The following is a 27748-nucleotide window of genomic DNA, read 5'->3' on the forward strand; positions in this document are numbered from 1 at the left end:
TTCAAGGTTTGACTGAAAGGACATTTCTACCCGAAACCTTCCCCAGCTTTAATGGAGTGTGGCTTCCCACAGCCTGAAAGCGTTTTGTTGGCACTTTTCCGTCTGGCTATACTAATGGAACCGTCAGAATGGGGCAGAATGTCATCTAACCGTCAACCAGCTAAATCACAAGCTCTAGAAGGTGCTTTTGCTGGGTTGTGTGTTTCTCCCTGCGGCTCTCCGGGGCCTCACATGGCTGTTTGGACAACTGCTAAGCCTCTCCAGGCCATAGGGTCACAGGTATCCCAGGCCACCTGGTATGCACATTCTCGGGGTCTCTCTGACAGACACCCCAAGGGGACTCGGTCAGAGGCTGGGTGGCTGGCCTCCGCCATCACACATCTGGACAGAGACACATCGCACTCCCACGTGGGACCCTCCTACGTCCTGCAAACACAGGCCCATCTCGGGTGGACTCAGTAAATGTGTAACTCAGCCATGTACCAGCTCGTTCTGTTCAGCAGCAAGTGTGCATTGATTATCCTGACCTCCTGGCAGTAGTCGCAGCATGACAGTCCCTCTGGCGTCCGTCCCCCAGTCAGCCCTGGCCGCCTGAGGCCCCACCCCCATTGGTGATATAACCCCCTCTCCAGCTTGGGCACAGGACAGTCTGGGAACGGCTCCATCCCCACCCCTCAGATATAAATAGGGCCTCAGTGGCTCAGCCAGAGGAAGAGGCCACCCTTCTCGTGGGGACTGAAGCAGAAGGTAAGCCGGGAGCCCCTCTCCACACCACCTTCCTGGCCCCTGCCCCCTCCTGTCTCTCTCTAGGCAGCTGAGTTGTCTGCTGGGCTTAGAAGGCCAGGGGTGCTCTGTGGGAAAGGGGGGAAGGGCTGCTGGAAGGCGGTGGCTAAAGGGCACCCAGGAGCCAGAAGTCAGGGGACAGTGCCGCAGGGGACCTTACTACTGAAGCCTCAGAAGATGCCGCTCGCCTCCCATCGGGCCAGACGTCCAGCCCTGGGCTGTTTTCCCTTTGGACCTCCGGGTCCTTCCAGGGGACCTGCTTGTCCTCAGCAGTAGGCAAGGTGGCTGGGTCCTCCCGCTCCTTCTGAGCAGGGCTGGGTCCTCCGGGAAGCAGAGTCATGGTGGCCAAGAGCCCACCAAGTCCTTCAGTCAGAAGGGGTCGCGAGGCTGGCTGTGCAGACAGTGGAGCTGGGAGGAGGGGCAGGCTCTGGGTCCTGGGACGCAGGTGAGGGGTGGCCCACATTTCCGTGGAGCAGTGTGTCTCTGGTCCTGGGCGCAAGGCCTGGGTCTGCGCAGTCAAGGTCATCACTGTCTCCCTGAGCCTCAGTGTGCTCATCTATAAGATGGGACAAATAACCATGCCTGGCCTCCCTTGCTCATGGACTGTGGTGTAAATTAAGGGAGCTAATAAAACGTGAAAATGCTTTCTGAAATTTCAGATAAACGAAAAACGCACATTCTTATTATTTTGTTCAAGAGGTAATATAAATCGGTGCTTAAGTTGGGCAGGCAGCAGCTTCGGGGATCTGGGTTTAAATCCTAGCTCTGTCTCTTACTAGCTGTGTGACCTTGAGCAAGTCACTGAACCTCTCTGTTCCTCTGTACAACAGCACTGACAAATTCATTTAACAACTACTTATCAAGTAGCTAGTAGGTCCCAGGCATTTTTTGGAGAACAAAACAGAGCTAAAAGCCTGCTTTCATAAGGTTTGCATTCACATGGGAAGAGGTAGGCAATGAACACTAACTATAATAAACAGACAGACAAACAAAATGAATACACGATCCAGAGTGTTCCAAGGTGATCCAGGGCTATGGGAAAAGCAGCGTAGGGCAGGATAAATGGGCTCAGAGTGCCGGGCGTTGGGGGACAGTTGCAGTGCGGAATATGGTGTCAGAGGTGCCTCAGCAGGAAGGGTTGTTGTGAAGATTAGGTGAGCTGATATGTGACAGTCTGGAATCGTGCCTGGCAATAAGTATCCTGTGTTAGCCGCCACGCTCATCATTTTCTTTACGCCACCCAGCCATGAGGAGGAGGGACCCCGAGCATGAGGGGCTGGTGAGAGGGAGCCCAAGGAGGGCTGAGGCAGGCGCGGGCAGCAAACCCACCCTTCTGGGAGTGCTCACAGCCCTGCACTGCTAGCTTATTCTCAGGCCCCGCTGTGTGCTGACAGAGAACCAGCCGGGCGGCAGCTGACCACAACTGAGAGCAAACAGCAGCCCTGCCTTGAAAATGATCCACGACATTGCTTCACCTGACTGCCTGTGCCCTGCGGTGGGGCTTGTTTACCTGCACGGCCCACACCTGGGCGCCTGGCCGGTGGGCGCCTGTTCCTGCAGGCTCCCCAGCTCTCAGTCCCACGGCTTTCCCGATGACTCTGCCCTGACTGGACCTTTTACATGAGGCCTGTGTAGACAGAAAGGCACATTCCCACTATTATAAAAGTTATACAAAACAAAAAATCAAAACCCAGCCCAAAATACAACCTTACAAAAGCACGCCTCAGCCCGTAACCGTGTGCTTTGCTCATGGATTACATAAACGTGTTCTGTGGAGTGTGAGTCCAGTTTTTTTCACTGAAATGTGTAGACATGGATGGATTTCTCCTGGGCTAGATGGTTGCAGGGAGTCGTAGAACCACGGAAACTGGTGAGAGAGCACTTAATCACCTTTCACCCTTCATAAAACATTTTAGGTACGAGGAAGCAAGCTCCCCCTTCGGAGATGACTCTTGCCAGCATGAGCCTGAGGGCCGCCATCCTTTGTCTCCTGGCCTGCGCTGGCCTGGCTGCTGGAGACCGGGTGTACATACACCCCTTCCACCTCCTCGTCTACAGCAAGAGCAGCTGTGACCAGCTGGAGAAGCCCACGGCAGAGACGCCCAAGGACCCGACCTTCACACCTGCCCCGATTCAGGCCAAGACGCCCCCAGTGGACGAGGAGGCCCTGTGGAGACAGCTGGTGCTGGCCGCCCAGAAGCTCGATGGCGAAGACAAGACGAGGGCTGCCGTGCTGGGCATGCTGGTCAACTTCATGGGTTTCCGCATGTACAAGACGCTAAGCGAGACGTGGAGCGCAGCCACAGGCACCGTGCTCTCCCCACCGGCTCTCTTTGGCACCCTGGCCTCCTTCTACCTAGGAGCCTTGGACCCCACGGCCCACGGCCTGCAGGCGTTCCTGGGCGTGCCCGGGGAGGATCAGAGCTGCACCTCCCGGCTGGACGGTCACAAGGTCCTCTCTACCCTGCAGACCATGCAGGGCCTGCTGGTGGCCCAGGGCGGAGCGAGCGGCCAGCCCAAACTGCTCCTGTCCACGGTGGTGGGTCTGTTCACGGCCCCTGGCCTGCACCTGAAGCAGCCGTTTGTGCAGGGCCTGGCTCCCTTCGCCCCCGTCACCCTCCCGCGCTCTCTAGACTTGTCCACGGACCCAGATCTTGCTGTGGAGAAGGTCACTGGGTTCATGCAGGCTGTGACTGGGTGGAAAATGGACAGCCCCCCGATGGGGGTCAGCCCAGACAGCACCCTGCTCTTCCACACCTACGTCCACTTCCAAGGTAAGGCCAGCCCTCCAGATGGGCTCTGCCCCCAGGTCAGTGTCAAAGGGCAGCAGTTCTCTGTGTCCAGGAATTTAGTGCCCACCTCAGCTGGGCAGAACCAGGCCTTGGGGGTGGGCATGGTGGCAGACGTGAGGGAGTACCTGGAGACCACCCTCCAGGAGGACAGGAGCCGCTGCCCCAGGCTCCTTGGCTGGGCTTTGCCTCCCCACCTGCTGCCCACTGTGTGCAGCCACCCTGCTGCATGTTTGCAGGCTCATCCTATAATCCCACGATGCAGTGAAGACGTTTTACTGTCTTTATTACCTGTGAAGAAATACAGATTCAGAAAAACAACGTGACTTGCTCAGGATGGCCCAGCCCCCAGTGGGGGGCCTGGGATCCAATCCTGCATCTCTTGGCTCCACAGCCCAGCTCCACGCTCAGATGCGCTGGGTTACTATGTCTTGAGAAGGTCACTGTCCCCTGTAAAAATAGCCAATTTGTTTGCTTAAATCATTTTCATGTTGGGAGGGTTGTTACCCAGAAGTCCCTACTACACAGGTTGTTCATTCATTCAACAAACAATCATTGAGGATTGACTATAGGCAGGACTCTGAATTGGGCGTCTCAGAGGGGTCAAGGAGGAAGACGGCACAGGCCGCCCACAGGTTGTCAAAGTTCAACAGCAGACAGCCTGAGGGCAGGTGCCTGGGCCACAGTGCTGCAGGCAAACGTGATCCAAGGCCAGGAGGCTCAGGACGCTGGAAAGAGGGGCTCCCTGGGGAGTGGACGGAAGACCGGGGGACAGCGAGGGGAGCAGGGCTGCAGTGAAGAGAAGCGAGTGAGCCAAGGTTGCCACGTCTAGAACAGGGGCAGCTTTGCTTGGCTAGAGTGAAGGATGAGAGAAGGGGAGCCGTGGGGGGCAGAGCTGCAAAGGTGGGACTTTGAATGCGTGCTTCTGGGAAGGTTGGAACTCTGTGGTGTCCGGTGTCCGAGTGCAGGTTGTCCTGGTGGCCTGTGCCGTGTGCATCGGAGGCGGGAGGGCCCTTGGAAAGTTTTGCAACAGTCCAGGCAACTCTCCAGGGAGCACACACTGAGGTGGTGGCCCTGAGACTGATGAGTGGGCTGGGGACGTTGATGAGGTTCCATCAAGATGTGCAGCCTCCTGGGGAACAGAAAGCTAGTGGTCGAAAGGTAGTGCCGTGGAGAGAGAGGTTACAGTGCGTAGTCATGTTTTCACTCTGAGAAAATGCTGGAAGTCTGTAAACCGCACAGGGAGAGGACCAGGGTTGCTCAGTTCCCAGCACTGCAGCACATGGACCAGAGAGCAGCACAGGCCATCCTGCCGTCCCTAAGAGGGGCCCGGGAGGAGAGCTCTCTGAGGAGGCCGTGGCCCCAGCAGCCAAGCCAGAGAGCCGCTGATGTCAGTAAAGGGGCCTCACTTCAGGAAAGTGCCTGTCCCCGTGATCCCATGTGGCAGAGCTGGACAGGCAGAGGGGGCGACGTGGAGAAAGGCAAACCCCACTTAGGACTGGACGGACGTCCCAGTGCACCCCCGGCCCACCATGGCCCAGCCTCTGACCTCGCTCCCTAACCAGCCCTGCCTCAGTTTCCATCCGGTGGACATGCACACCCTTTCTGGGCACCTCGGCATGTCCATCTATGAAATGAGCAGCTGTGTCATGAGCTCTAAGTCCCTTTCAGTATTAATGTCCGGTTACAACGGCCTCAGCACACAGCTGGGACTTGGGAGCCCCTGAGCTCCGGGTGCCCTTTGCCCAGTGGTGCAGTCACCCTGAGGCCGGGCGCTGGCCCTGGCAGGTTCCGCCACATCCGTTGACTTAACCTTGAGAGATTTACTTAACCTCCGCATGCGGACCATGCTTTTCAGATGAGCAGGGGGAGAGGGCAGCCCCTCGGTTCACATTCCAGCATCTGTTTGTCTTAGTTTGCTAGTAGAAAGAATTTAGTCTTTTTTACCCTCTAAACTGAAAAGCCTCCAGCCAGCGCCCAGGGCCCACAGCTTCTTGGCCGCACCCCTTGCTCTAGCTGCTCTTGTCAACCAACAACGCCTCTGGGGATAAATGGCAAGGAGACGCTGGTCTGCTCCCCCTTCAGGACCCTGAGAAGGCTGAGCCAGCCCAGTCTTCTCGCCAGGAGGCCTGCCCTTCCAGCTCCCCGCCCCCTTCCCTCTGGAGACTTCTGACTCAGGACTAAGGGATCCCCAAGACTTTTTAAGCCACCTCTACTCAGACTCCCAGTGCCAGGTGCCCAGGGAGCTGCTCTGTGACAGACTCAACCTCAACTTCAGCTTGTATCCCAGAAACAGTTACAAAGGGGTCCTTTCAAGGCAAGTGGAAGGGCTGCAGAGCAGCCATCAGGGCAGAGGTTTGGCGGCCGCTGGGAGAGGCAGCAAGTGACAGTGTGGTCAACAAGAGTTTGCTTACCTCCAGGACAGCCAAGGCACTGTGACCACCCTCCAGGACAGCCAAGCTCAGCTCTGTGACCACCCGCCCCAGCCAGCGGCTGGCAGGGACAGAGAGGGCTTGCAGCACAGAGGGTACCCAGACCCCCCAGCTCGAGTCCACTGGTCACAGCAAGGTGATATGTCTGTCCCTAGCAGCAAGGGGTCCTGAGAAGTGTGGCCTTCATTCCTGGAGGCGCATGCCCAGCTCTGGTTCTGACTGAGAGGGGAATGGACGCTGGACCACAGTCTGTCACATCTGGGGCTGCGCAGGTTAAAAGTGAGCCAGCACTGACAATGTTTAGGGCCGTGAAACGACCCCATGGACGTGTCGTCGCACGTGCACCCAGAGAATGTACCCCCCCGAGTGGACGCTGGGCAGCCGTGTGTCCAAGTCAGCTCACCAGTTAACAGACCCCACTCGCTCCGGGGGAGGGGGTGTTCACAGCGAGGGGAGTTGGGAGTGGGTGTTTGGGGATCTCTGGACTTTCCTCTTAATTTTGCTGTGAACCTAAAACTGCTCTAAAAAGTAAACTTTATTTGTAAAAGAGTAAGATGTGGGACCACAGGGTCTGCCCATACAGTGACTGTCCCCTTGTGTCTCTGTCTGGGTCTCCAGGGCAAATGAAGGGCTTCTCCCTGCTGGCGGGGCTCCAGGAATTCTGGGTGGACAACACCACATCTGTGTCCGTCCCCATGCTCTCGGGCACGGGCACCTTCCAGCACTGGAGCGACCCCCAGAACAACCTGTCCATGACCCGGGTGGACCTCAGCGAGAACGCCTGCCTGCTGCTGATCCAGCCCCATAGCCCCTCAGGCCTGCGGGAGGTCGAAGCCCTAACCTTCCAGCACGACTTCCTGACGTGGACAAAGAAGCTGTCTCCCCAGTAGGGCTCCCGGGAGCTGCCCCTGGAGGGTGGGGAGCCGCCCCTGGAGAGTGGGGAGCTGCCCCTAGAGGGTGGGGAGCCGCCCCTGGAGGGTGGGGAGCCGCCCTGGAGAGTGGGGAGCTGCCCCTAGAGGGTGGGGAGCTGCCCCTAGAGGGTGGGGAGCCGCCCCTGGAGGGTGGGGAGCCGCCCCTGGAGAGTGGGGAGCCGCCCCTGGAGAGTGGGGAGCCGCCCCTGGAGGGTGGGGAGCCGCCCTGGAGAGTGGGGAGCCGCCCCTGGAGAGTGGGGAGCCGGCCCTGGAGAGTGGGGAGCCGCCCCTGGAGAGTGGGGAGCTGCCCCTGGAGGGTGGGGAGCCGCCCCTGGAGGGTGGGGAGCTGCCCCTAGAGGGTGGGGAGCCGCCCCTGGAGGGTGGGGAGCCGCCCCTGGAGAGTGGGGAGCCGCCCTGGAGAGTGGGGAGCTGCCCCTAGAGGGTGGGGAGCTGCCCCTAGAGGGTGGGGAGCCGCCCCTAGAGGGTGGGGAGCCGCCCCTGGAGGGTGGGGAGCCGCCCTGGAGGGTGGGGAGCCGCCCCTAGAGGGTGGGGAGCCGCCCCTGGAGGGTGGGGAGCCGCCCCTGGAGAGTGGGGAGCCGCCCCTGGAGAGTGGGGAGCCGCCCCTGGAGGGTGGGGAGCCGCCCTGGAGAGTGGGGAGCCGCCCCTGGAGAGTGGGGAGCCGGCCCTGGAGAGTGGGGAGCCGCCCCTGGAGAGTGGGGAGCCGCCCCTGGAGGGTGGGGAGCCGCCCCTGGAGAGTGGGGAGCCGCCCCTGGAGAGTGGGGAGCCGGCCCTGGAGAGTGGGGAGCCGCCCCTGGAGGGTGGGGAGCCGCCCCTGGAGGGTGGGGAGCCGCCCCTGGAGGGTGGGGAGCCGCCCCTGGAGGGTGGGGAGCCGCCCTGGAGAGTGGGGAGCCGCCCCTGGAGGGTGGGGAGCCGCCCCTGGAGAGTGGGGAGCCGCCCCTGGAGAGTGGGGAGCCGCCCCTGGAGGGTGGGGAGCCGCCCCTGGAGAGTGGGGAGCCGCCCCTGGAGAGTGGGGAGCCGGCCCTGGAGAGTGGGGAGCCGCCCCTGGAGGGTGGGGAGCCGCCCCTGGAGGGTGGGGAGCCGCCCCTGGAGGGTGGGGAGCCGCCCCTGGAGGGTGGGGAGCCGCCCCTGGAGAGTGGGGAGCCGCCCCTAGAGGGTGGGGAGCCGCCCCTGGAGAGTGGGGAGCTGCCCCTGGAGGGTGGGGAGCCGCCCGCCCCTGGAGGGTGGGGAGCCGCCCTGGAGGGTGGGGAGCCGCCCCTGGAGGGTGGGGAGCCGCCCTGGAGAGTGGGGAGCTGCCCCTGGAGGGTGGGGAGCCGGCCCTGAAGGGTGGGGAGCCGCCCCTGGAGGGTGGGGAGCCGCCCCTGGAGGGTGGGGAGCCGCCCCTGGAGGGTGGGGAGCTGCCCCTAGAGGGTGGGGAGCCGCCCCTGGAGAGTGGGGTGGGGGCACAGGCGCTGGTGTGGAAGCCCTGTCAAGGGTGGGGCTGAGGAGCAGAAGGCTTGTGTCCATCTGTCTATCAACCCAGTGCTCGGTTTGTCGGCTCTTTCTGGGTGAGGGTGAGCTGCTTCTCCCTGGACTTATCTTTACTCCCGGTTTGGAGTGTGGGGACCCAGATATGCACACAACCTGCTGCATTCCAAGATGTCCCCCAAGGGTTGGATACCTCTGAGATACCTGGGAGGGCTTTCTCGGGGAACTGCCCTTGACTCCAGAACCCCTTGGTTTGCTGCCCGTTTGCTCCTCTTCCCGACTGTGATGGGAATAAAGCAGTTTCCTCCCTGGGCACGAGATGTGACTCCATGTCAGGCCCAGGGAAGGGCGCCCAGAAATCTGCACTAAGGGGCACAGATGGCTTCCTTAGCTCAGCTCTTTTTTAAACTTTTTTTTATTGTGGTAAGTGACTGTTTTTAAGAGTGCACAGCTCTATGGCATTAAGCACATCCTCACTGCTGAGCGGCTGTCATCACTTTCTTCTCCAGAACCTTCTCATCTTCCCAAACCGACACTCTGTCCCCATTAAACAACTCCCCAACACCTCCCCCCGCCCGTGGCTCCCACCCTTCTGCTTTCTTTCTCTCTGAGTGGTCCCACTTTGGGGGCCTCATACGAGTGGAGTCACACAGCGTTTGCCCTTGTGTCACTGGCTCACTTCACTCAGCATCGGGTCGTCCAGGTTCACCCATGTGGTCGCCGGTGTCAGAGTGTCCTTCCTTTTTAAGCCTAATATAGCAGTGTGTGGATGGAATGCATTTTGCTTGTCCATTCATCTACCAGTGGGCACTTGGGTCACCTCCACATTTTGGCTACTGTGAGTAGTATGGCTGTGGGCACGGTGTGCTGTCAGCTCTTGTAAGGGTTTGGAGTGCCCCCGGGGACACGTGTGGGTTCTCGGGACCCTGAAAGGAGCAGTGTTTCCAGTGACGTGCGTGGCACAGACGCTAACACTGGGCTGTCCTCCCATCCCTCTCCCTCCCTGGGTTTCTGTGTCAGGAACTGATGGTGGCCAGTTCGTCCCGATGCATTGTTTTAGCGAGCAGCATTTTAAATAATCCAAGTCACACACCTCCAACACAGCCCACCCAGCTATACCAGCCTGGAGAGCTGATGTCCCAGGTGGTCGCCCAGAGAGCGTGCTGCTAACTGTTGTGCGTCCTCCTCACAGGGCGTGAAATGTGCTGCTGACGCTTTCCCAAGACAACCTAGCTGGGTGAGGGTCAAGGTCCCCGCTCGCATGACACGTCCATCGGGCTCCCCAGGTCTTCGGCCAACGCTCTCTGTGTGGCTCAGTCCTTGCGGTGGGAGCGAGCTGAGACTTCCTAACTGTGGCTCATGTCCCCAGGGCCATCCGCCTGACCATGCCCCAGCTGGTGCTGCGAGGATCCTACGACCTTCAGGACCTGCTGGCCCAGGCCAAGCTGCCCACCCTGCTGGGTGCCGAGGCGAACCTGGGCAAAATCAGTGATGCCAACGTCAGCGTCGGACAGGTACCGTGTGGCCTGTGCCATTGGGTCTGTGTTTGTGGGTAAGGGGCATAGATGGGAGAGACACAGAGGAAGCTTCCGGCACGTGGGGAAAGGCAGGAAGGGAGGGAGGGCATGGCCTGGTGAGTGTGCAGCCAGAGTAGGAGGAAAAGGTCGGGAACTCAGGCTTTCCAGAGACAGTGGAGAGCAGCAAACCCCTCCCCGCCCCGTCCTCTGGCTCTGCCCAGCCTGGCCCAGCCTGGGGCACTCCGCAGGTGCTACAGCAGGGTAAGGACTCGGGCAGGAGAGGAAGTGCCCCCACCCTGGGGTCGGCCCTACCACACAGCTACTGGCTTCAGAGAAATGCCCCCAGTGGACAGACTGTCTGCTGTCACAGGACAACGCACCTCAGCAATGAGAAGGGGCCTGGGTGCTATGGGCACTGTGCTCTGCGCTGGGGAGGAATGGGGTCACTCCCAACCCTGGCCTCAGACACCACGGGGTGGGGGGAAGAGGGCACTTGCTAAGTGAGGCCCCTCAGAGGCCACTGCCGGGGGCAGCCAGTGCATGGTGGAGCCCGCGGGTCTGAGGGACTGTGAGTGAGGGCTGTGGAGGGCCAGCCACGCCCCATCCCCACCTCACCTTCACAGGTGCTCAACAGCGTCCTATTTGAACTCAAAGCCGACGAAGGGCAGCAGCCCAGAGAGGCCACCGAGCAGCCGGCTGGACCCGAGGCCTTGGCAGTGACCCTCAACAGCCCGTTCCTGTTTGCCATCTGTGAGCGAGACTCCAGTGCCCTCCACTTCCTGGGCCGTGTGGACAGCCCACTGAGCGTGGTGTAAAGGCCGGCCACCACGGGCGCGGCCGCAGCACACGGCATCACCCATTTGTCACCACCGTCTCCCACTTGTTCTTCCGACGAGGAGCGGGAAAGCAGCCGGTTCTCCTGGGTCAGCGGGGCTGTGGATACTGAGAGGCAGAAGCCGGCCTCGGGGGGGCCGTAGGGGCGCTAAGGACCAGCCGGTAGCACAGGACGACTGTTCTGGAAGGAGTTTGGACGGCGTGTCTATGAAACCAAAACTTGTTTCCTTTTTAATTGAGAGCAGACATTGGGTTTTAAATTAAAATACACACTTTTCATTGCCCTGGGTTTATATTTAGCTTATTGAATGTGAACCTGTCACCTGCATGCAGTCTCCACCACCTCGGAGTTTTTCCTGCTTTCTCCCTTTTTCTTTCCCATGATACTTGTGATTTTTGAAAAACACTAGAATCTGAATGTACGTTAGGATGTAATAAATATCATGTCCGATTATCCTGTGTTATTAATAAATGTCTTGCAACAAAAATCAGAAAAGAAAAATCCTTTCACTTAGCAGCAAAACAGGGACCACCACCGAGCCGCAGACGGTGCACACAGAGTGCTTTCCAGGTCTTAGAGCCAAATGTGGGCAGTGCCCCGTGGAAGGCGCAGGCCATCACTCAGCCAGCATTCGGAGAAGCTGGAGGTGATGTGTTTCTCTGGACACTTCCACTCCGAAGCAGCAGTGACTTTGTCGGATGGGTGGGCGTGGGGGAGGCCCGGTGTCCCCCTGCAGCTGGCAAGGAGTGGGCAGATGGGCACTTACTCGGGGACACAGGGTGACGCTGCCACTCACACGCTCAGGAGCGGGAGGTAGAGAAAGAAATCCTCACACTTGCACACTTCTTCCTACAGGTTGAGTGTCCCTGCCTGTCCCCCTCTGGGGCCCTAGCAGGCCTAGGCTGCTGAGGTGCAGACGTTACTTTCTCCTTCCCTCCCTCCCTCCCATAAGTAGGGGACAACAGGGAGGGGCTGGGAGGCAGCATGGGAGTGGGGATGGGCGCTGCAGAGCTGGGAGTGCTTTCCCTTCATGGTTTCATGGGCTTGCAGGCCACAGTGTCCTGCTGTCACGGTGCCCAGGCCGCGCCCACCCCCCTGCTGGGCCATCACAACCACACTCCCAGGGGCTCACAGAACATCAACAACATCCTCCATACCTCAACTTGGCCCCTCTAGCCTGGAAACACCTCCCTGGCTTTGGGGTCAAAGGGCACATCTGGTCTTTCCCCCCTCTGGGGTGTGACTGGGTCTGACCCCGCTGTGCCAGGCACATGAGGGGGCAGCATGGTGGTTCCAGAGATGGACAGGATGGCAGGAAGCCCAGCTCCAACACTTGCTGCTGCATTACCTGGAGCAAGTCACTTCACCTCTCTGGGGTACCCACCCTTATTTATAAAATGGGAGATGCTTGAATGACTAAGTGAATAGTAGCCACCATTATGTCACTGGCACCCAGCCCATGACAGGAGCATGACCTCCACCCTGTCTAGAAGTCCTGTTCCAAAAGGTACAGCAGGAATGGAGTATTTACCTGTGGGCCACAGAGGGAGGCTGAATAACGGCCCTGAAGATACCCAGGCCCTAATCCCTGGGATCTGTGACTGTGACCTTGTACAGCACAAGTTCACATGGGGCTTTGCAGGTGGGATTCAATGAAAGACCTTGGGGTGAGGAAATGGTCCTGGGTTATCTGGTGCAATCACGAATTCCTTATAAGAGGAAGGCAGAGGGGAATGGAAGCCCCAAGAAGAGAAAGGTGACGTGATGTTGAAAACGGGGAGAAAAGGTGATGTGACGTGGGGCTGCTGGCCAAGAAATGAGGACCACCCAGGAGGCTGGGAAAGGAAGGAAAAGCCCGCCACGCCCTCTGGCACCGTGGGTTCACACTCTCAGGTGGATGAGGCTTCTGCAGTCAGAACCACACCTTGGGGCAGCTGCCTTCCTGATTCCTAAAGCGAGTGTCCACGAAATCGTATTGGCTGTGAGACTTGGAGCTGCTCTCCCACCCCAGCACATACCTTCCTTCATTTGACAAATATTCGGGAGGTGCCAGCTGAGTGCTGGCTTGTGCGTGGGAACACAGCAGGGAGCCCAGTCACTGCCTGCGATGTCATCCTGAGGTCGCCCTTAATGACACAATCCAGCACTGCCACAATGCAGCTACAGGAAGAAAATATTTGTATTTTTAACTTCATTTTAAAAGCAACTAACAGTAGATTAACGGGTTTTCCAACTCAGCAGGCTGCCTGGGCTCCAGCCGTTGCTAGGAGTGAAACGTCGCCCATTGACAATTGCTGTTCTGTTCCGGAGCCTTTATAAATGGGGATTTGGGTCAGGATGTTACAAGAATACAAAATACCAACACTTCATAGGTTACTTAACACAAAAATATTAATTCTAGGGGTTTGTTTATCTTAAGCATTCTTCATTGTATTCTAAGTCTTCCTGGGTTGCCGAGGGCTCATCCAGCAGACAAGGCAATTCACCAGCAACTAAACAAACCATCAGCTCCAGGTTCTGGGGGGGACAGGCGGCTCAAGACCTGGAGCAGTGACAGCCCAGTGAGCAGTCACTGGACCTCAAATCCTTCACTGACTTTAGAAAAGTGAAGGATCTTTGTTACTTGTTTGGCAGCAAAACCCAGTCTGAACATACATCAGGCTCTTTGAACTCTTCTCATTATAGACGTTCTCATGGGGACAGTTTAAATGTGTTGCCCCCAGCTGTGTGTGCGATGACCAGGTGCCATTCCAGAGTCCCTGGGGTGTCACATGATACACAGGCTGGAAACCACGTCACCTTCCTAAACTCTGAAAACTTCTGATCGTGAAACAAGGACTGAAGCTTTGGGACAGTAGACTGGATTTGCACATCACCTCACGTGACTTCTTTTCTAACAGACTTCATTTTCTAAAGCAGTTTTAGGCTCAGCGGAACTGAGCAGGAAGTACAGGGAGATCCCGTGTCCCCCCCCCCCCCCCCCCCCCGGGCACAGTCACCCCATTGTCAGCACCCCCATCAGGTAGGACATTTGTTACAGTGAACCTACACAGACACGTCATTGTCACCCAGAGCCCATCGTTTACATTAGGGTTCTTGCTTGGTGGTGGAGGACATTCAGTGGGCAAATGTCGAATGACATGTACCCCCCATTACAGTGTGATACAGAGTATTTCCCTAAAAGTCCCCTGTGATCCACCTGTTTGTTTCCCTTCTCCCTCTGATTCTTTTACCATCTCCATGGTTTTGCTTTTTCCAGAATGTCTAGAGTTGGAATCACACAGTGCGTGGCCTTTTCAGATTGGCGTCTTTCACTTAGTAACATGCATTTAAGTTTCTGCCATCTCTTTTTGTGACTCAATAGCTCATTTCTTTTTAGTGCTCAGTAATATTTCACTGTCTGGATGGACCACGGTTATTTATCCATCACCTACTGGAGGGCATCTTGATTGCTTCCATTTTTTTTTTTTTGTAATTCAAGTTCTCCGTGTAATTTTTATAGTTACAGAATGAGCAGACGCTCACAAAACCAAGTGTGTTGAGCGTCAGTGAGTCCATCACTTCCGGGGCAGGGGTCTCATGGCCCACGTCCCTGGATTCAGGTTGCCCCATTCTGCCCTTGAGTTACCTGGAAGGAGATGCATTGTCTAAGGCTTGCTTTTACGTTTTGTTAAGTGGGCCCAGACCAGCTGATTGGGGCAAATTTGGCTCCACTACTGAGGTGTGTCCTTCCGAGGACTTTACTTGTGGCCCCTGTCAGAGCCCGTCTGTCCTGGCTGGTGGGAACACATGCTGTTTCTGGGCCCATGCAGCTCTGAGATCGTCCTGCCTGCTCCTTGCTGGGGTCCCGTGCTGGCCCTGAGAGCCTCCTCGCCCAGGCACTGATCAGCTACAGAAACCGAGCTGCCGTCTGCAGGCCCCTCAGCTCCGTTCCTCTGCCCCCACGTCCTAGCGTCCTCGGCCTCCCCAGCTCCAAAGTATCACATGTCCGGGCATTAGCCAGGCTCTGCGTCCGCCAGGACACTGGGCTGTCACAGGACTTGCCTGGCCTGTGTCCCTTCTCCCTGGGACCCAGGCTGTGTCATCCAAAGTGTGAACAGTGCAGTTTCGTACATTTGTCTTGTTTTCTACCTGTTTAAGGTGGGAGCATAAATAGGTCCTCATGACTCCATCAAGCCGGGTCACACAAGAAACTTCAACAATCAAATGCCATCTGAAAGGTTAACAATGCATTTTAACTCAACATTAAGGAGACCCAAGAAAAGATAAGACTCCTGACCGACCTGAAATTTAGTCTGAAAGTGAAAACTACTAATTGAGAATAGGTGGACCGGAAGGTACTTCTGAAGTCAAATGAAGGCAGGGTTTCACAGATTTTGCCGCCATCCAACATGACGCTCAGCGGCCAATCAGGACAGGGCCCTTTCAGGGTAACTGAGGCTGGGCAGTGCCAGGGAGATTTGCACACCTCAAGTGACAGTGTTTCCTTTAGAGCTGCTGAAACTGAGGTGTGCCGGGGACAGGGGACCACCAACTGAGGCAGGCCTGCTCTTCACGTGGTGAAACCTTCGTCTGCAATGCTAGGTTCCTGATCAGGAGAACGCTCAGATGCATTACGGTGCCACCAACAGTGAAAATACACAGTGCCTTCAAATAAGAGCCTCGACGGGTCTTGCCGAGGAATTAAATTTGTTCAGTGTCTGAAGTTTGCCAGCATTCTCGAGTTTTGAAGCCTGAACACGGCCACACGGCCGGCAGGGCTTTGCAGTTTCAAAGGCGATCATGTCAGTGCCGATTCTGCACCAACAAGGGGCCTCTGTCCTTGCCGCAGAGAACCTCCCTAGGACCTGCTCCCTGAAAACAAAGGGCCTTTTGAAGCGAGTGGCAGCAAGTGTTTACTGAGATCAGTGGGAACAGCCACTCGGGAATCATTAATCCAGGCAGAAGCCCAAATAGTGTTCCGAACAGGAGACCACAGCAAGGGGTGTTTACGAAAGGGGATGGGACAATGACATCCACAGAAGGAAGGCAAGGGGACAGTGACATCCACAGAAGGAAGGTGTCACTACCACCCCAGGGTCACGGCCAGCCCCCTACCCCACCCCAGGGGCATGGCCAGCCCTCCACCCCCGGGGCACAGCAGCCCCACTCGGGGTGACTACCCTCTTTTCCTCTTCTGGTTGGCTGTAGCCAAGGGGGAGTGGACTGAATGGTGGCCCCCAAAGGATTTGTTTACATCCTAACACGGGAACCTGTGCATGAGACCTTATTTAGAAAAGACGAGACCAGGCTGGACGAGCCATGAGTCCTATAGGACACAGACAAGGAGACACAGAAGAGGAGGCCGTGTGAAGATGAAGGAAGAGGCCCGAGGTGTGCTGTCATAAGCCAAGAGCCGCCTGCAGCCCTGAGAAGCGGGAGGCAGCAGGTCTGCTCACTCCCTGACCTTGCACCTCAGCCTTCGGAACCATGAGAGGAAAAACGTCTATTGTTTTAAGCCACCACATTTGTGGTGACAGCCCTAGGAAACTAACAGAGGGAGTCACCCTCAGGGGTGAACATGGGAGCCTCAGAATGGCGTGGACCTGTGTCAGCCTGGGTCCCCAAAAGTTGCACAGCGCCCCCCGCCCTGGCGCTGGCACCCTGGAGCCAGTGCACTGCACTGGCAAGAAATCAACTCGTGACTGTGACCTCTTTTTGATTCTAATAAAATTTTTTTAAACTAGTTTTGCAGTAAAAAAAAGTACCACTTCATCTTTAAATTATTCAGTTAAGATTCTCCAAAGCAAAGTAATTACACATTAAATGAAAGAGGCATTCTGGGAAAGCCAGGGACAAGCCTTCTGTAAGTTATTTCTTCAGCCTAGAAACAGACATTGTGACATCGAGGACATTCCTGTTGTGAAACAAGCTTTGGACCACGTGTCACTGAATCCAGGATGAGCCAGGGACTTGACGGGACACAAAGAAACCAACAAGTGGGGTTCCATCCTGCGGGACCAGCCCCTCCATTCTGACGCTCGTGCTGGAAGGACTACCTGGCAGTAGATAACGGCTCCGGCACCGCCCTGCCTGGTTTCGATTCCACTCGTTAGTTATCACACCTTCATTCTGTCTCACGCTCCTCATCTGCAAAATGGAAGTAAGACTGCTGGAGTTGGAGAGGGCTAATGGCTTACATCCTTCTCCCTGTGTTTTGAAACGAATGAGAAAGGCAAGGCAGCCGGGGAGGTGGGGAGAGTCTGCCATCGACAGAGGCTGGGCTGCAGGGCCCAGCTCAGCCCTGTGGCTGCAGGACAGAGCTGTGCTAGGTCGCTGGTGGGGCGGGGACGCCCCCCAGGCAGGTTCACGCTGGCCAGAGCACCTGTGGGACTTGGAGGGCGGAGCAGGCTGGTGTGGCCTGGGGCGTCCCGGTAGGTCCTGCGTCCTCCTTCAACTTCCTCCAGTCCGGGCCAGGCGTGTGCGTTTCATGAAGGCACAACCTCTGCAGGTCACCCGTCACCGAGCCTGGGAGACCTGGACGCAGCAGGACACCAATGCAGGCTCCATCCTGCCCCTGCCAGTGTCAGGTCACCCCCGGGGGTACCGGCTGGCCTTGCTCTCCCACTTCTCATCCGCCCTTCCCTCCCCATTGCCCTCCCGTGTCCCTGCCCACAGCTGCACCAGAGAAGCCAGCTCCCCCAGCCAAGGGAGGCCAAACCCCTATAATAAACCCCTCCTGCCATCCCCTCCCACGGTTCTGGTTCTGACCCAAGTTCCCAGTACTAACAGCCATCAGACACCTATCTGTCCAGGGGCGGGTCCTCCACAGCTAAGAGCAGAGCATGTGCTCTTATGTCCACAGGGAGCAGGAGAGGCCCCGAGTGCGTGGAGAGTGGGCGCTGCTCCAGCTGTGAGCCCAGCACCCCACGTTGCTGCTCCCAGTGCTGTTACTGGGGCGGCTCTCATGCTTCTTCATTCCTCGGGCTCTGCCTCATCCCCACCCCCAAAACATTACTGGGAACTCCCATGTCTGCTTCAATTCCATCACTGTTCCTTTCTCTCCCCAGAGCTAACCTTGGAACCAAGAGGAGGCCAAGATGCAAGGAAACGCAGAGCGAGAGGATAGCACACCTGCTGTCCTGTCACGGTGGAGCTGAGGGCAGGCTTCACACAAGCACGGGGGCTCGCAGGCCTGTGCTGGCTGCGTTACCGAGCCCAGTGCGTGCCCCGTACTCCTCTCCCTTCCCAGCTCTTCCACCTCCCCTACACCCAGGGCATGCTGCCGGGAAGGACGGGGGCTGCTGGCTTCCACGACTCCACAGTCTAAAAGGAACTTCAAGGATGGACAGAACCCTCCCAAGGGGCGTGAGAGGGGCCTGCGTGGCCCGAAAAGAAACGTGTCATCCCAGGGCACGAGTGAGGAAGGGTATTCAACGTGTGCTGAATTCACAAAGGAAAGCACACAACTTGGCGGACACTCCTTTTATTTAGAAAATAAATCCTCCAGAGCGGTCCCAGCTCCTGATGGAGATCCAGGTGATGAGCACGACCTGTTCTTAAATCCCGTGGGAGAAGGGAGGGCTGCCGTTTCACAGCCGCTTTTCAAGGTTGCTCAATGTGCGGGCATTCGTCTGGAGAAGCGTGCTGCACACACGGGTCCCCCACTGCAGTCAGCGGCTCCTAGCTGCAGGGTCAAAGGGCACTTCATATGCGTACACAGTTACTTCAATATTTTAGAAATCACCTCTTCCTCACTAAGATTTAGGATAAAAATAAAATAATTTGCTCTGTAAACTATAGTAGAAAGTTTCACATGTCTTAAAAACGATCTTCCATACAACGGAAAAGGCCTTTGTGTTTCTGGGTGAGGAGCCCCAGGCGCGCTGGGCAGGCCGCACTGCGTGTTACTGAGATTTGGTGCAAGCTCTCTTCTGCAGAGGCTGAGGCTGGTGACAGGAGAGCCATCTTCTCCCGCAGAGATGCCTATGGCTGCTCTGCTGTTGCCTGGTCCCTGGCGCCAGCAACAAGCGCGGTGAGAGCCGGGAAGCTCTTTATGTTCTTGCTTTGCAGGCCCAGCTTCTGTATCTGCAACGGCCAAGCGGACAATTCAGTTATTGCAATTGAAACTGACTATGAAAAAAGACCTTTATAAAAAATACAACAAAATATCCAACCCCACCCTCTACTAAATAAGATAAAAACAGTTCCTTCAAGACTGGCAGAATATTTTTTCCTTTTAGAACAAAGGATTTACTTATTCTACTTTACTTTTTGGGTCAAACACTTGGCATTCTAGAAGCAATTATGTTAATTTATGTCGGTCCATCAAATGAGAATCTAACACAGCAAGAGCCTCCTTTGTGGACTGGAAAAGAAAATTCACACTAAATCTGATTAATGGGAAACACTTTGGCATAGCAACTGCTGCGGGTTACTGGGTTACTGAGATTCAGCACTCCGTGTTCTATTTCAGTGTGACAACATCAAAACACCCACACACAGGCACGCACGTACACGCACGTGTGCATGCACGCGCACACACACACACAGGAAGTACTGGAAAATCTGCATCAAGTATTCAGTATTTGTGTGTTGTGCTTTGTTCTGGGGCCTGGGATGAGGACCCCCCATCATCCTCCGTCTTTCCTGCCATCCGCCCTTTGTTTCTTGTGCTTATTTGTTCTTGTTTTTGTACAAACTTTCTTACTTATAAAAATACTTTAAGTTTCTCTTGTGAAATAAACATGACAATGGACTTTTGCCAGGCAGTATGTCTAAATTCACCTCAAAGCAGAAAAATTTAGATTTTCAGTGATGACCCTGATGAGTAAAAGCAGATTATCAGTGAGCTAGAAAACCAAGCATCTTCTGATGGAAATGTTACAGTTTTATTTCTCTTTCTCTAGCAAAAAGGCATTCCCTGAGGAACTGCCATGATAAAGAAAACCTGCACAGTGTATAGCCACTTTCTGAGCGTCTGAAAGTCTTACGATACTCACGGAAGTCACCTCAGTGACAGAATGAAAGGCCCTCTATGTAATGCGTATCTGCCTCCTCAGTGACAATACCCACCTTAGCATGCATTCACACGCCGACTACAAAACGTGTTTCCCAGAAAAACTACGAGCCCAGGCAGGAGACAAGGCTGAGCTCAGAGGGTTTTTCCCGTGGCCTACTGCGGACTCCATGGACTAAAGCTTTCCTACTTTCAGCCAACTAACAAATAGTTCAGGAGATCCCGATGTGGCACCGAGATGGCACCGTCACTCTCCCGGCAGTGGCCAGAAGGACACCAACTCTGAGCACCCACTCTATGGGCTTCGCAAACATGAACGCCGGTGACCAAGCAGATGTCACTGCACCAAAGATCAATCCACTGGACTTCAAAAGTCCATGTTCAGTGTTCTTCTCTCTTTTCTCCTAATTCCCAGGTGTGAAGCCTTTACCTTCAAGTATTGTGGGGCCCAGATCTTTTTCCTAGCACAGGGAACAGGCCCTCAGCCACATCTCTGGGTGCACAGGAACCACCAGGGACCCACAGAATGCAGTTTCAGAGTCCCTGAAATTGATGATGGCTCCCGGTTACCTGGTCTCCTAAGTACTCAACATCCAAGGCCAGCTGCAGCCTGATTTTGTCATCATCACTCATGCCGCCGCCGGACCCGCCGGGGTTGGAGGAGGTGGTTTTCCGGGCTTGTTTGAGCCTTTTCAGGCTCTCCTCCATCTTCCTCACGGAGTGCAGGATGTCAGACACAGTCTCACAGTACCTGGTGCACAAAATACAGCAGGGCATGTACAACACACAGCACACTAACCGGCTTTGTGGACCAAGAAAAGAGATTTTTAAAGATAAAAATTCACTTCCAATAAAAAAATCAGCCATGGTAAATAGTTAATGTTTCTTAAGATTGAAAGAAAAACAGGATCTTGACTCTTTATAGTACTTCAGAAATATGTACCTGGACGTTGTTTAAAATTATAGTCCTGGACACTAAGAGCAAACCTCGGGCAAAGTGTCTTCTTACATTGCGGATGGACATCTGCACCTCTTCCCCAAATGCAAGTTAACAAGTTCATTTACAATCAGTTCTAGGCACAGTTCATCTTTTAAAGAGTAAAAACATTTCAAAATTTTAAATAAAACTCATTGTCTTCAAAACATTCTCAATATGCTGTCTAAATCATAAATGAGTTACATTTAAAAACTTTGTTTACAAACTGATTACTTGGCATTTGAAATACATATGCCCACAGAAACAATATTATAATTCATTTTTATGTTCTAAACCCATAAATGCCGCCTAACTCCTAATTGAAATAAAACACTGTTGCAAAATTAATAATTAAACAAAACTCAACAATAAAACTGAATAATAAATTTACTCTGACATAACCCAATGCTGGCATTTGGGGAAAAGTACATTGAATAAGAAATGAGACATTCAACCACAGTGATTCTGAAGACTTTCAAGTATTTTCAAGGGTTGGAGGATTTTAGATACCGATCCTTTACCAGATGTAATTACATTGTTTCTTCCTTGATTACGATGGTCTCCCCACTGTAAGTCCTTTGATTACCTAACATGATTAGAGACATTTTGGCCTGAGAGAGCCAGGAGCAAAAAAATCTTAAAACAAAAACTGTGACATGACTCGTAGACCGATGCCTGTATGAGATGGCATCAGGGACAGCAAAGGCAGGTGTGCCCAGGGGAGTGGAACATGCCCGGCCCCCTGACAGGTGCGTGAGCGGGGAGATGCCAGGCCCAGTGTGAACCTGCCAGGTTGGCTGCAGCCCAGGTGCAGCCTTGGGTGGGGCCAGGGGAGCGGGCACAGATCAACTGTTCACAGAGGGGAAGGGACTGCGTGCCTCCCCGACTTGTCCAGTGACGAAGCGATTTGATGTTCTGATCGTCTTATCAGGCCACCCTCTGCCAGTCCAGGACAGTCTGCTTTCAGGGTACTTACTTCTGAGTACTCTCAGAGAGCGCATCTTCTAACCACTGCTGAATTAGTGCGTGTTTGAGCTTATCCTTGTACCCACTCTGAAGCTGGTGAAACGGCTTCAGGGCACTGTCCACATACGAGGAAGCCGTCGCTGGCACCTCCTGGAGTAATGTTGGGGGGGGTGAAGGATGCACAGGAAAAAGGAGAGACAGTGATTTGAACCTCAAGTTCAAAAGGACACCAGTATTGTTCCAGTTTTGAGACCTGTACGATCTCCCTTCCTTGAAAAAATAACACTAGTGTTGTCTACAAAAGATGCCTGGAGAACAGGGGCGGGTCTGGAAGAGGACAGAGCGGAAGACGCGTTTGGAGCCCGACTGGATTCAGGTGCTGGGCCAGCCACTGACCGCTCCATACCCTGGGGGCTGCTCCCATCTTTTCAATGTGCACACAGGTCACGGGCAATCTCATTAAATTCCAGGTCTGACTCAGTGTGTGATATGGGCGGTGTGAGCCTGGGATACTGTCTGACCTACAGTGCAAGCACTTGGTAAATATAACATCCTATCGAACAGAAGGGAAAGTTGGTAGATTAAAGAAAAATGCATTCGGCAACATGAAATAGGTCTGTCTGTCCCACTTGTCTGTGGGTGCTTTGAGTCATACCAGAAAGAGAAAAATCAGATGACAAGGTACTCTTGCTAGAAGTCCTTGCTAGAAGTAATTCTACCGCGTGTCCAGATTTTAAAAGGAAGAGAACAGCACAGAGATTAGTTCAATCCCAGCCAACAGTGAAGAGCACTCATCTGGAGCCCTGAGGCGGGTGGCAGTGACACACACAGCAGACGAGGGCCCAGCACAGGCTGGTCCTACACGGGGCATGTCTGTAAGAGCTCCAGGGAAATTCCAAAACAGCACTGTGTCTTGGAGACCTATACAGTTCGCGAGAATCATTTTAGTCGTAAACTACCTAAAATCCAAATCCACACTTGGGAAAGAAGAAAACCTGAGGGAAAATTAAGTGAGATCTAGCAAGAATGAAGTAAGTGTAAATTAGTGAAAATGAGAGTTCAATAGGTAAACTAAAACACTGCTAAGACTGAATTCCCAAATCACCAGTCTGTAAAATGAGGAAACACCAGTGTGTGTGGAACTTTTCACGCTACAAATGTCTGACGTAGCTGCTCCACATGCATCCAGTAAAGGGACAGGAGAAAGGCAGGTACTTGCACTGACAACAGAAAGGAACAGGGCAGTTCTAGTTTCTTCAAATACAACATATGAAGACAAAAAAATAGGACTCAAAATAATTTATTAAAATGCTCTCTTTTGAAAACACAATCTTTCTTATGGCCAAAAGAATCCAGAAACAGTTCAGACTGCCCAGGTCCAACTACCAAAGCACCCGAACACCCAGTGTGGATGCCACCTCTCACACTGGTTTCTCTGATGAGACAGATTCCGTCTGTCTTGGGCAGGGGTACACCCTGAGCCGACCTGACCTGCGTCTGTCGCCCAGCTACCCCCAGCCAGCGGCATCCTGGCTTACCCTGCCCCCCCAATTCCTTTCAATGGCCACCGGCACTGACCTTATTGGTTCTTCGGTAGAGCCGGGGAACCTCCAGGGCACTTTTCAAGCAACTGAAGCAAGACTCACTCAAGTCTCGGACGATCCTGTTACTCAAGGGCGGTACGCAGGCCGCCAGGGACAGCTGGGAGTCCGCCAGGGCTGCTGCGGACACACACGTATTGTGCTTAGCCTGTATTCGGGTCCAGGCACGCATTTTAGTGTCAATGCTGTCAGAGTATCTAGAGCGTGTACTACAATACACCAAATCAATTAGAATTAAACACAGTTTCTCATTTAGGAAAGTTATAATTATAGAACAGAACACAGAAACCACCAAGGATTTACAACTATTGAAGAGAATGGCACCTTAAATATATCCAACAGTCTCTAAAATTTTATTCTTTTTTTTTTTCTTATTCAAACATTTGCTAAGTCTAAGGATTTGTTTTTACCTGAGACAGAAGAAAAATTCTTAAAGCCAATCATTTCAAGTTTTGGCTTGATTGTTTCCAAGAGTTCTGGAAGCTGAAAAATATGCACGTTATATATTGTTACTTTTTATACATCAAAGGAAGAGGCAATTTGCATCTACAAACTCTAGAACACTGTTAACGAATGATGAAACTAAACGCAGGACTTGCAGTGACTTGCATCAGAAAAAGCAAAATTCTCAATGAATGCCTCCCCGAGAGACTCGGACATTGCAGGCCAAAGAATAAGCAACATCTTTTCTATTCTGGGGCTCTCCCAGTACCAGAAAAGCTCCAATAAAGACCATGTTTTTGCGCAAAACATAATGTATTTGTTTAAGAACCACAAAATATTTAAACTTGAGGAAAGCACAATTGTGCCAGCAGAGCACTTAAACAGAAATTTATCCTACAAAGTTCTCTTAATGGTAAAAGCAAAAACATGGGACTCATATGCAGAAAACAGGAAGAAACTTTAATAGCTCAGTACTTTCAAAGTATAGCTGCAGAGTGAATGCTACCAGGAAATACTTGGTAAGTGAATGAGAAATAATTAAAATCCAGTCCGCTAATGAGCATGCCTGCACAGTGCACTGAGCTAATGGAAAAAGCAAATGGCCCACAGCTTGAGCTGAGCCTGGAACGTCACCACCGGAAAAGTGGCAGAAGCTCCAGGCTGACACAATACCAGACCTGCAGGGAAAGTGGGAGAAGCACCATGAAAGGGAGATGGACGAGATGTTCTCTGGAGGAAACCTGGGCCACAAATATAAGCCCCACGGGGCGATGGCGTCATCTCTGCACAAATTCCTTTTGGAGAAGACACTGAAGCAAGCACTCGGCATGCTTCTGGGACACACTTACCTGCTCCTGGAGCCTGTCCAGGTCTGAGACCACATACACGAGCTGAGTGCTGGAAATGGAGGCCACTGGCTTGCTTTCAGAGGGGCCACTGCCCTGGTCTTCACTATTTCCTTGGGTAACTGAAGGGTCTTTGCTACCAGTTACCACAGGGTTTTTAACATCCTTGGCACTTTCATTAGAGATGGGCCTGAGTAAAAGCTGAAAAAGGGTTTCAGTGATTAAATACTTTCCACGAGCAAGATTCACAAGCATTTATATGTGGGTCAACAAGTCAGCTAGATGCTTGTAATGAAAGAACACCACACGTCTCTCCAGGCGGCGTGAAGCCCTGAGAGACAAGCACAAGCCACAACCCCACCACGTTTCCCTCCCTGAACTCGTGGCTGATTCCTTGTGAGAAAAGCTCATAGGAGGCCAAGTAAAATAACAGGTCACTAAACCAAAGGCAAATTAATATCTGGAACATCACAGGTTTTTAAAGATTAACTATATTAGGTAAATAATTTACTGCATTTACCTAAATTAATCATAACATATAATTAACTATATTAGGTAATTTACTGAGTTTACTTAATAAATTTATCATTATAACATAATAAGGGTGGAAAAATTAAAATTCCAACCTCACTATGCTTCAAATGACACAAACAAAAGTGTTCTTTGCACGATGGATTGTTACAAGGGGATAACCAAAGAGAAGTACACTGGTACCAAGAGAAGAATGGGGGCGGCCGGATGGCTCAGTTGGTTAGAGCACAAGCTCTCAACAAGGTTGCCAGTTCAATTCCCGCAGGGGATGGTGGGCTGCGCCCCTGCAACTAAAGATTGAAAACAGCACCTGGACTTGGAGCTGAGCTGTGCCCTCCACAGCTAGACTGAAGGACAATGACTTGGAGCTGATGGGCCCTGGAGAAACACACTGTTCCCCAATATTCCCCAATAAAATTTATGTAAAAAAAAAAGAGAAGAATGAAATACTGAATGTTCAAGGTAAAGTAATTTATTAGAGCTGTAAGAGGTACTACTGGCTGGCAAGAACGCATGGCGTAGCAGGCCCAGGCCTGGCGGAAGAACGTCCAACCCCGCCTAGTCTTCAGACACAGCTGATGGACCAGGCTGGTCTGCTAGGACCCCTCTGAGCAGAGAGAAGCTAAAAGGAAGGGAGGGAACTAGCTTCCTCTGAGCTCCCATTATCTGCCAGGTACTTTACGTCAACTGTTTGTCAGTCAACAAGCATCTCGACTCCCCAGGACAAACGTGTAGAAGCTGTTTCCCTATATCACAGATGAAGAATATGAGACTCGTGGAGCTAATTTTCCCAAGGCCACAAATTAAAAGGTGGCAGAGGCAGGTCTGATTTTTGTCTGACTCGGGAGCATGTGCAAGAAGACCGGGTCCCTTGTGGTCCGGTTAACAAGGACGGTCTTCCTTTCAGTGGATGCCGTCTTCACGGTGCCTTTCCTTAAAACACACACACACATCTCTACTTTCTCACTCATCACATTGCAACGGCCAGGGTACATGTCTATCCCTTGAACCGTCCATGGAGACAGGGCATCTGTGAGGCCGAAAGGCTGGTGCAGGCCCTGGCAGAGGCTTGTGCTCGGCAGTGACGTGTGGGAGAGTCTCATGGCTTTAGCGTAGTATCTAATAAATCAGCACAGGCATGTGGACATTTAATAAAGTCAACCACGTGAAGAGGGGGAAAGCAGGATATAGTGAAATGAAGGAAAGGTTCGTTTTACTACCTTGTAATCTCAATGATCACATGACTTTTAAATTTCCAAACATTAACTATTAATATGTGTATATTTTTACTTCTAATCATTTTCATTCAAACGAGCATCTTTAACTTGGAAGCACCTCAAAGATTGTGGTTTTGAGCAGGGACAAGGAGCCTGTCGGTGTGGTGCTTTCCCCGAATCTGAGGCGGTAAACAGGCCCGAGGGCAACTTGCAGAGGGAAGAGGAAGGCCCGGGCAGGAAAGCCCGAGACCCGCGCCCGCCGCCGTCCTCCTCCAGCCCAACCTCCCAGGACCACGTGGCCCCCGACGCGGCGCCGCTACCCGCAAGCGCTGATGCGCCGGCCCTCACCTGGTTGACGAACACGGAGAACCGCGCCAGAATCTGCAGCGTGAGTCTCCAGAGACGATGCGCGAGGGACGGCAGGAACATGGCGTCGGCCCAGCACCTCTGCAGGCCGCTCCACGTTCTGTGAGAAGCCAAGAGGCAAAACGCACTTCCGGCTAGAGAAAACACACACACTGAAGGCATCTCGGTGACTTCAGGCCACACCCTAACGTCTGCAGGGGACGTGCGGAGTGAAGCCAGTGGCATTCCGGCCAGCAGAGCTGAGTGGGCGCAGCAGGACCGGGTGGCCGTATCCCGTCACTGCAGCACCTCTCACGGCCATGCATTTTCTGACTTCACATGATTCCAGTAGTTTCTTAATAAGTATTTTACACCAAACCAACAAACGTGAGTCAGAGGGGCAGTCACTTGCAGGGGTTTGAACTTTGGGTTTGAACTTGTCCTCTTTCATGAGTTTACTCCTCCCCGACCTGAATATACTATTTGTAAGTACGATTGACATCTGTCAATCACATATGACCATTTTGGGCAAAGACCAGATGAAAACTTTCAGGCTAAAAGAGGCAGCTCAGACTGACATAGCTGCAGGAAAGGGGGCACGTATGTAAGTGCGGCAGCCTAGAGACCTACGTGGCTATAGAAACAGCCACAAATTACGTGACTGGCCACTAGAAATGAGTATGGCATGACACGAGACTGACCAGGCTGTAAACAATGAAAACATGTTCAGAAAGTCTGCACACTGACCACTGTCACCTGCCTGCCCTGCGTTCCAGGACTGGTGCCCAATGTCCTGGAGGCCCAAGCCCCAGCTGAGCCGTCGGCAGGTACAAAGGGCCGTGTGGGGAAAGGCAGCGCGTGGCCACTCTGCTATAAAAAGGCAGATCCCTTAAGCACACCAGGGGCTGTGTTCCCTTGATATTTGATACTCAGGAGTGAAAATGAACTCTGCGTCCTATATTCTTAAAGCATCTTCTATCACCTCTATAAAACAAGAAACTACACAGCAACAAGTTGGATTTCTTTTTGCCTCTTAAAAAAAAGAAGTTGAACTAAATCTTGACGGTCTAGCT

At 53.6% G+C, this 27748-nt stretch overlaps 2 protein-coding genes across 9 annotated transcripts in view; one reads left to right on the top strand and one right to left on the bottom strand.

Moving 5' to 3' along the window:
- The first annotated feature begins 647 nt into the window (after nucleotides 1-647).
- On the top strand, nucleotides 648-11239 carry AGT (angiotensinogen). The gene is made up of 5 exons (XM_081038936.1): nucleotides 648-747; nucleotides 2700-3557; nucleotides 6623-6890; nucleotides 9770-9914; nucleotides 10541-11239. Exons 2-5 carry the CDS (start codon nucleotides 2729-2731, stop codon nucleotides 10730-10732), a joined length of 1434 nt encoding a protein of 477 aa, XP_080895062.1. The 5' UTR covers nucleotides 648-747; nucleotides 2700-2728; the 3' UTR covers nucleotides 10733-11239.
- A 6962-nt stretch (nucleotides 11240-18201) lies between these two features.
- Nucleotides 18202-27748, bottom strand: part of COG2 (component of oligomeric golgi complex 2) — a 40874-nt gene continuing 31327 nt past the window's right edge. For 5 of the 8 annotated variants that reach the window (XM_081039171.1, XM_081039165.1, XM_081039164.1 and 2 more), the window contains exons 12-18: nucleotides 26679-26830; nucleotides 24586-24783; nucleotides 23704-23776; nucleotides 23271-23413; nucleotides 21703-21842; nucleotides 20321-20501; nucleotides 18202-18819 (exon numbers count right to left, since the gene is read on the bottom strand). In XM_081039171.1, coding sequence (XP_080895297.1) covers nucleotides 18718-18819; nucleotides 20321-20501; nucleotides 21703-21842; nucleotides 23271-23413; nucleotides 23704-23776; nucleotides 24586-24783; nucleotides 26679-26830 — 989 coding nt within the window. In that variant the 3' untranslated portion in view covers nucleotides 18202-18717. The remainder of the gene's footprint in view (nucleotides 18820-20320; nucleotides 20502-21702; nucleotides 21843-23270; nucleotides 23414-23703; nucleotides 23777-24585; nucleotides 24784-26678; nucleotides 26831-27748) is intronic. The other 3 variants (XM_081039166.1, XM_081039170.1, XM_081039169.1) reach the window with 1 other exon arrangement.

The sequence above is a fragment of the Rhinolophus hipposideros genome (genome assembly GCF_964194185.1).
Source record: "Rhinolophus hipposideros genome assembly, chromosome: 26".
Taxonomy (NCBI): Eukaryota; Metazoa; Chordata; class Mammalia; order Chiroptera; family Rhinolophidae; genus Rhinolophus; species Rhinolophus hipposideros.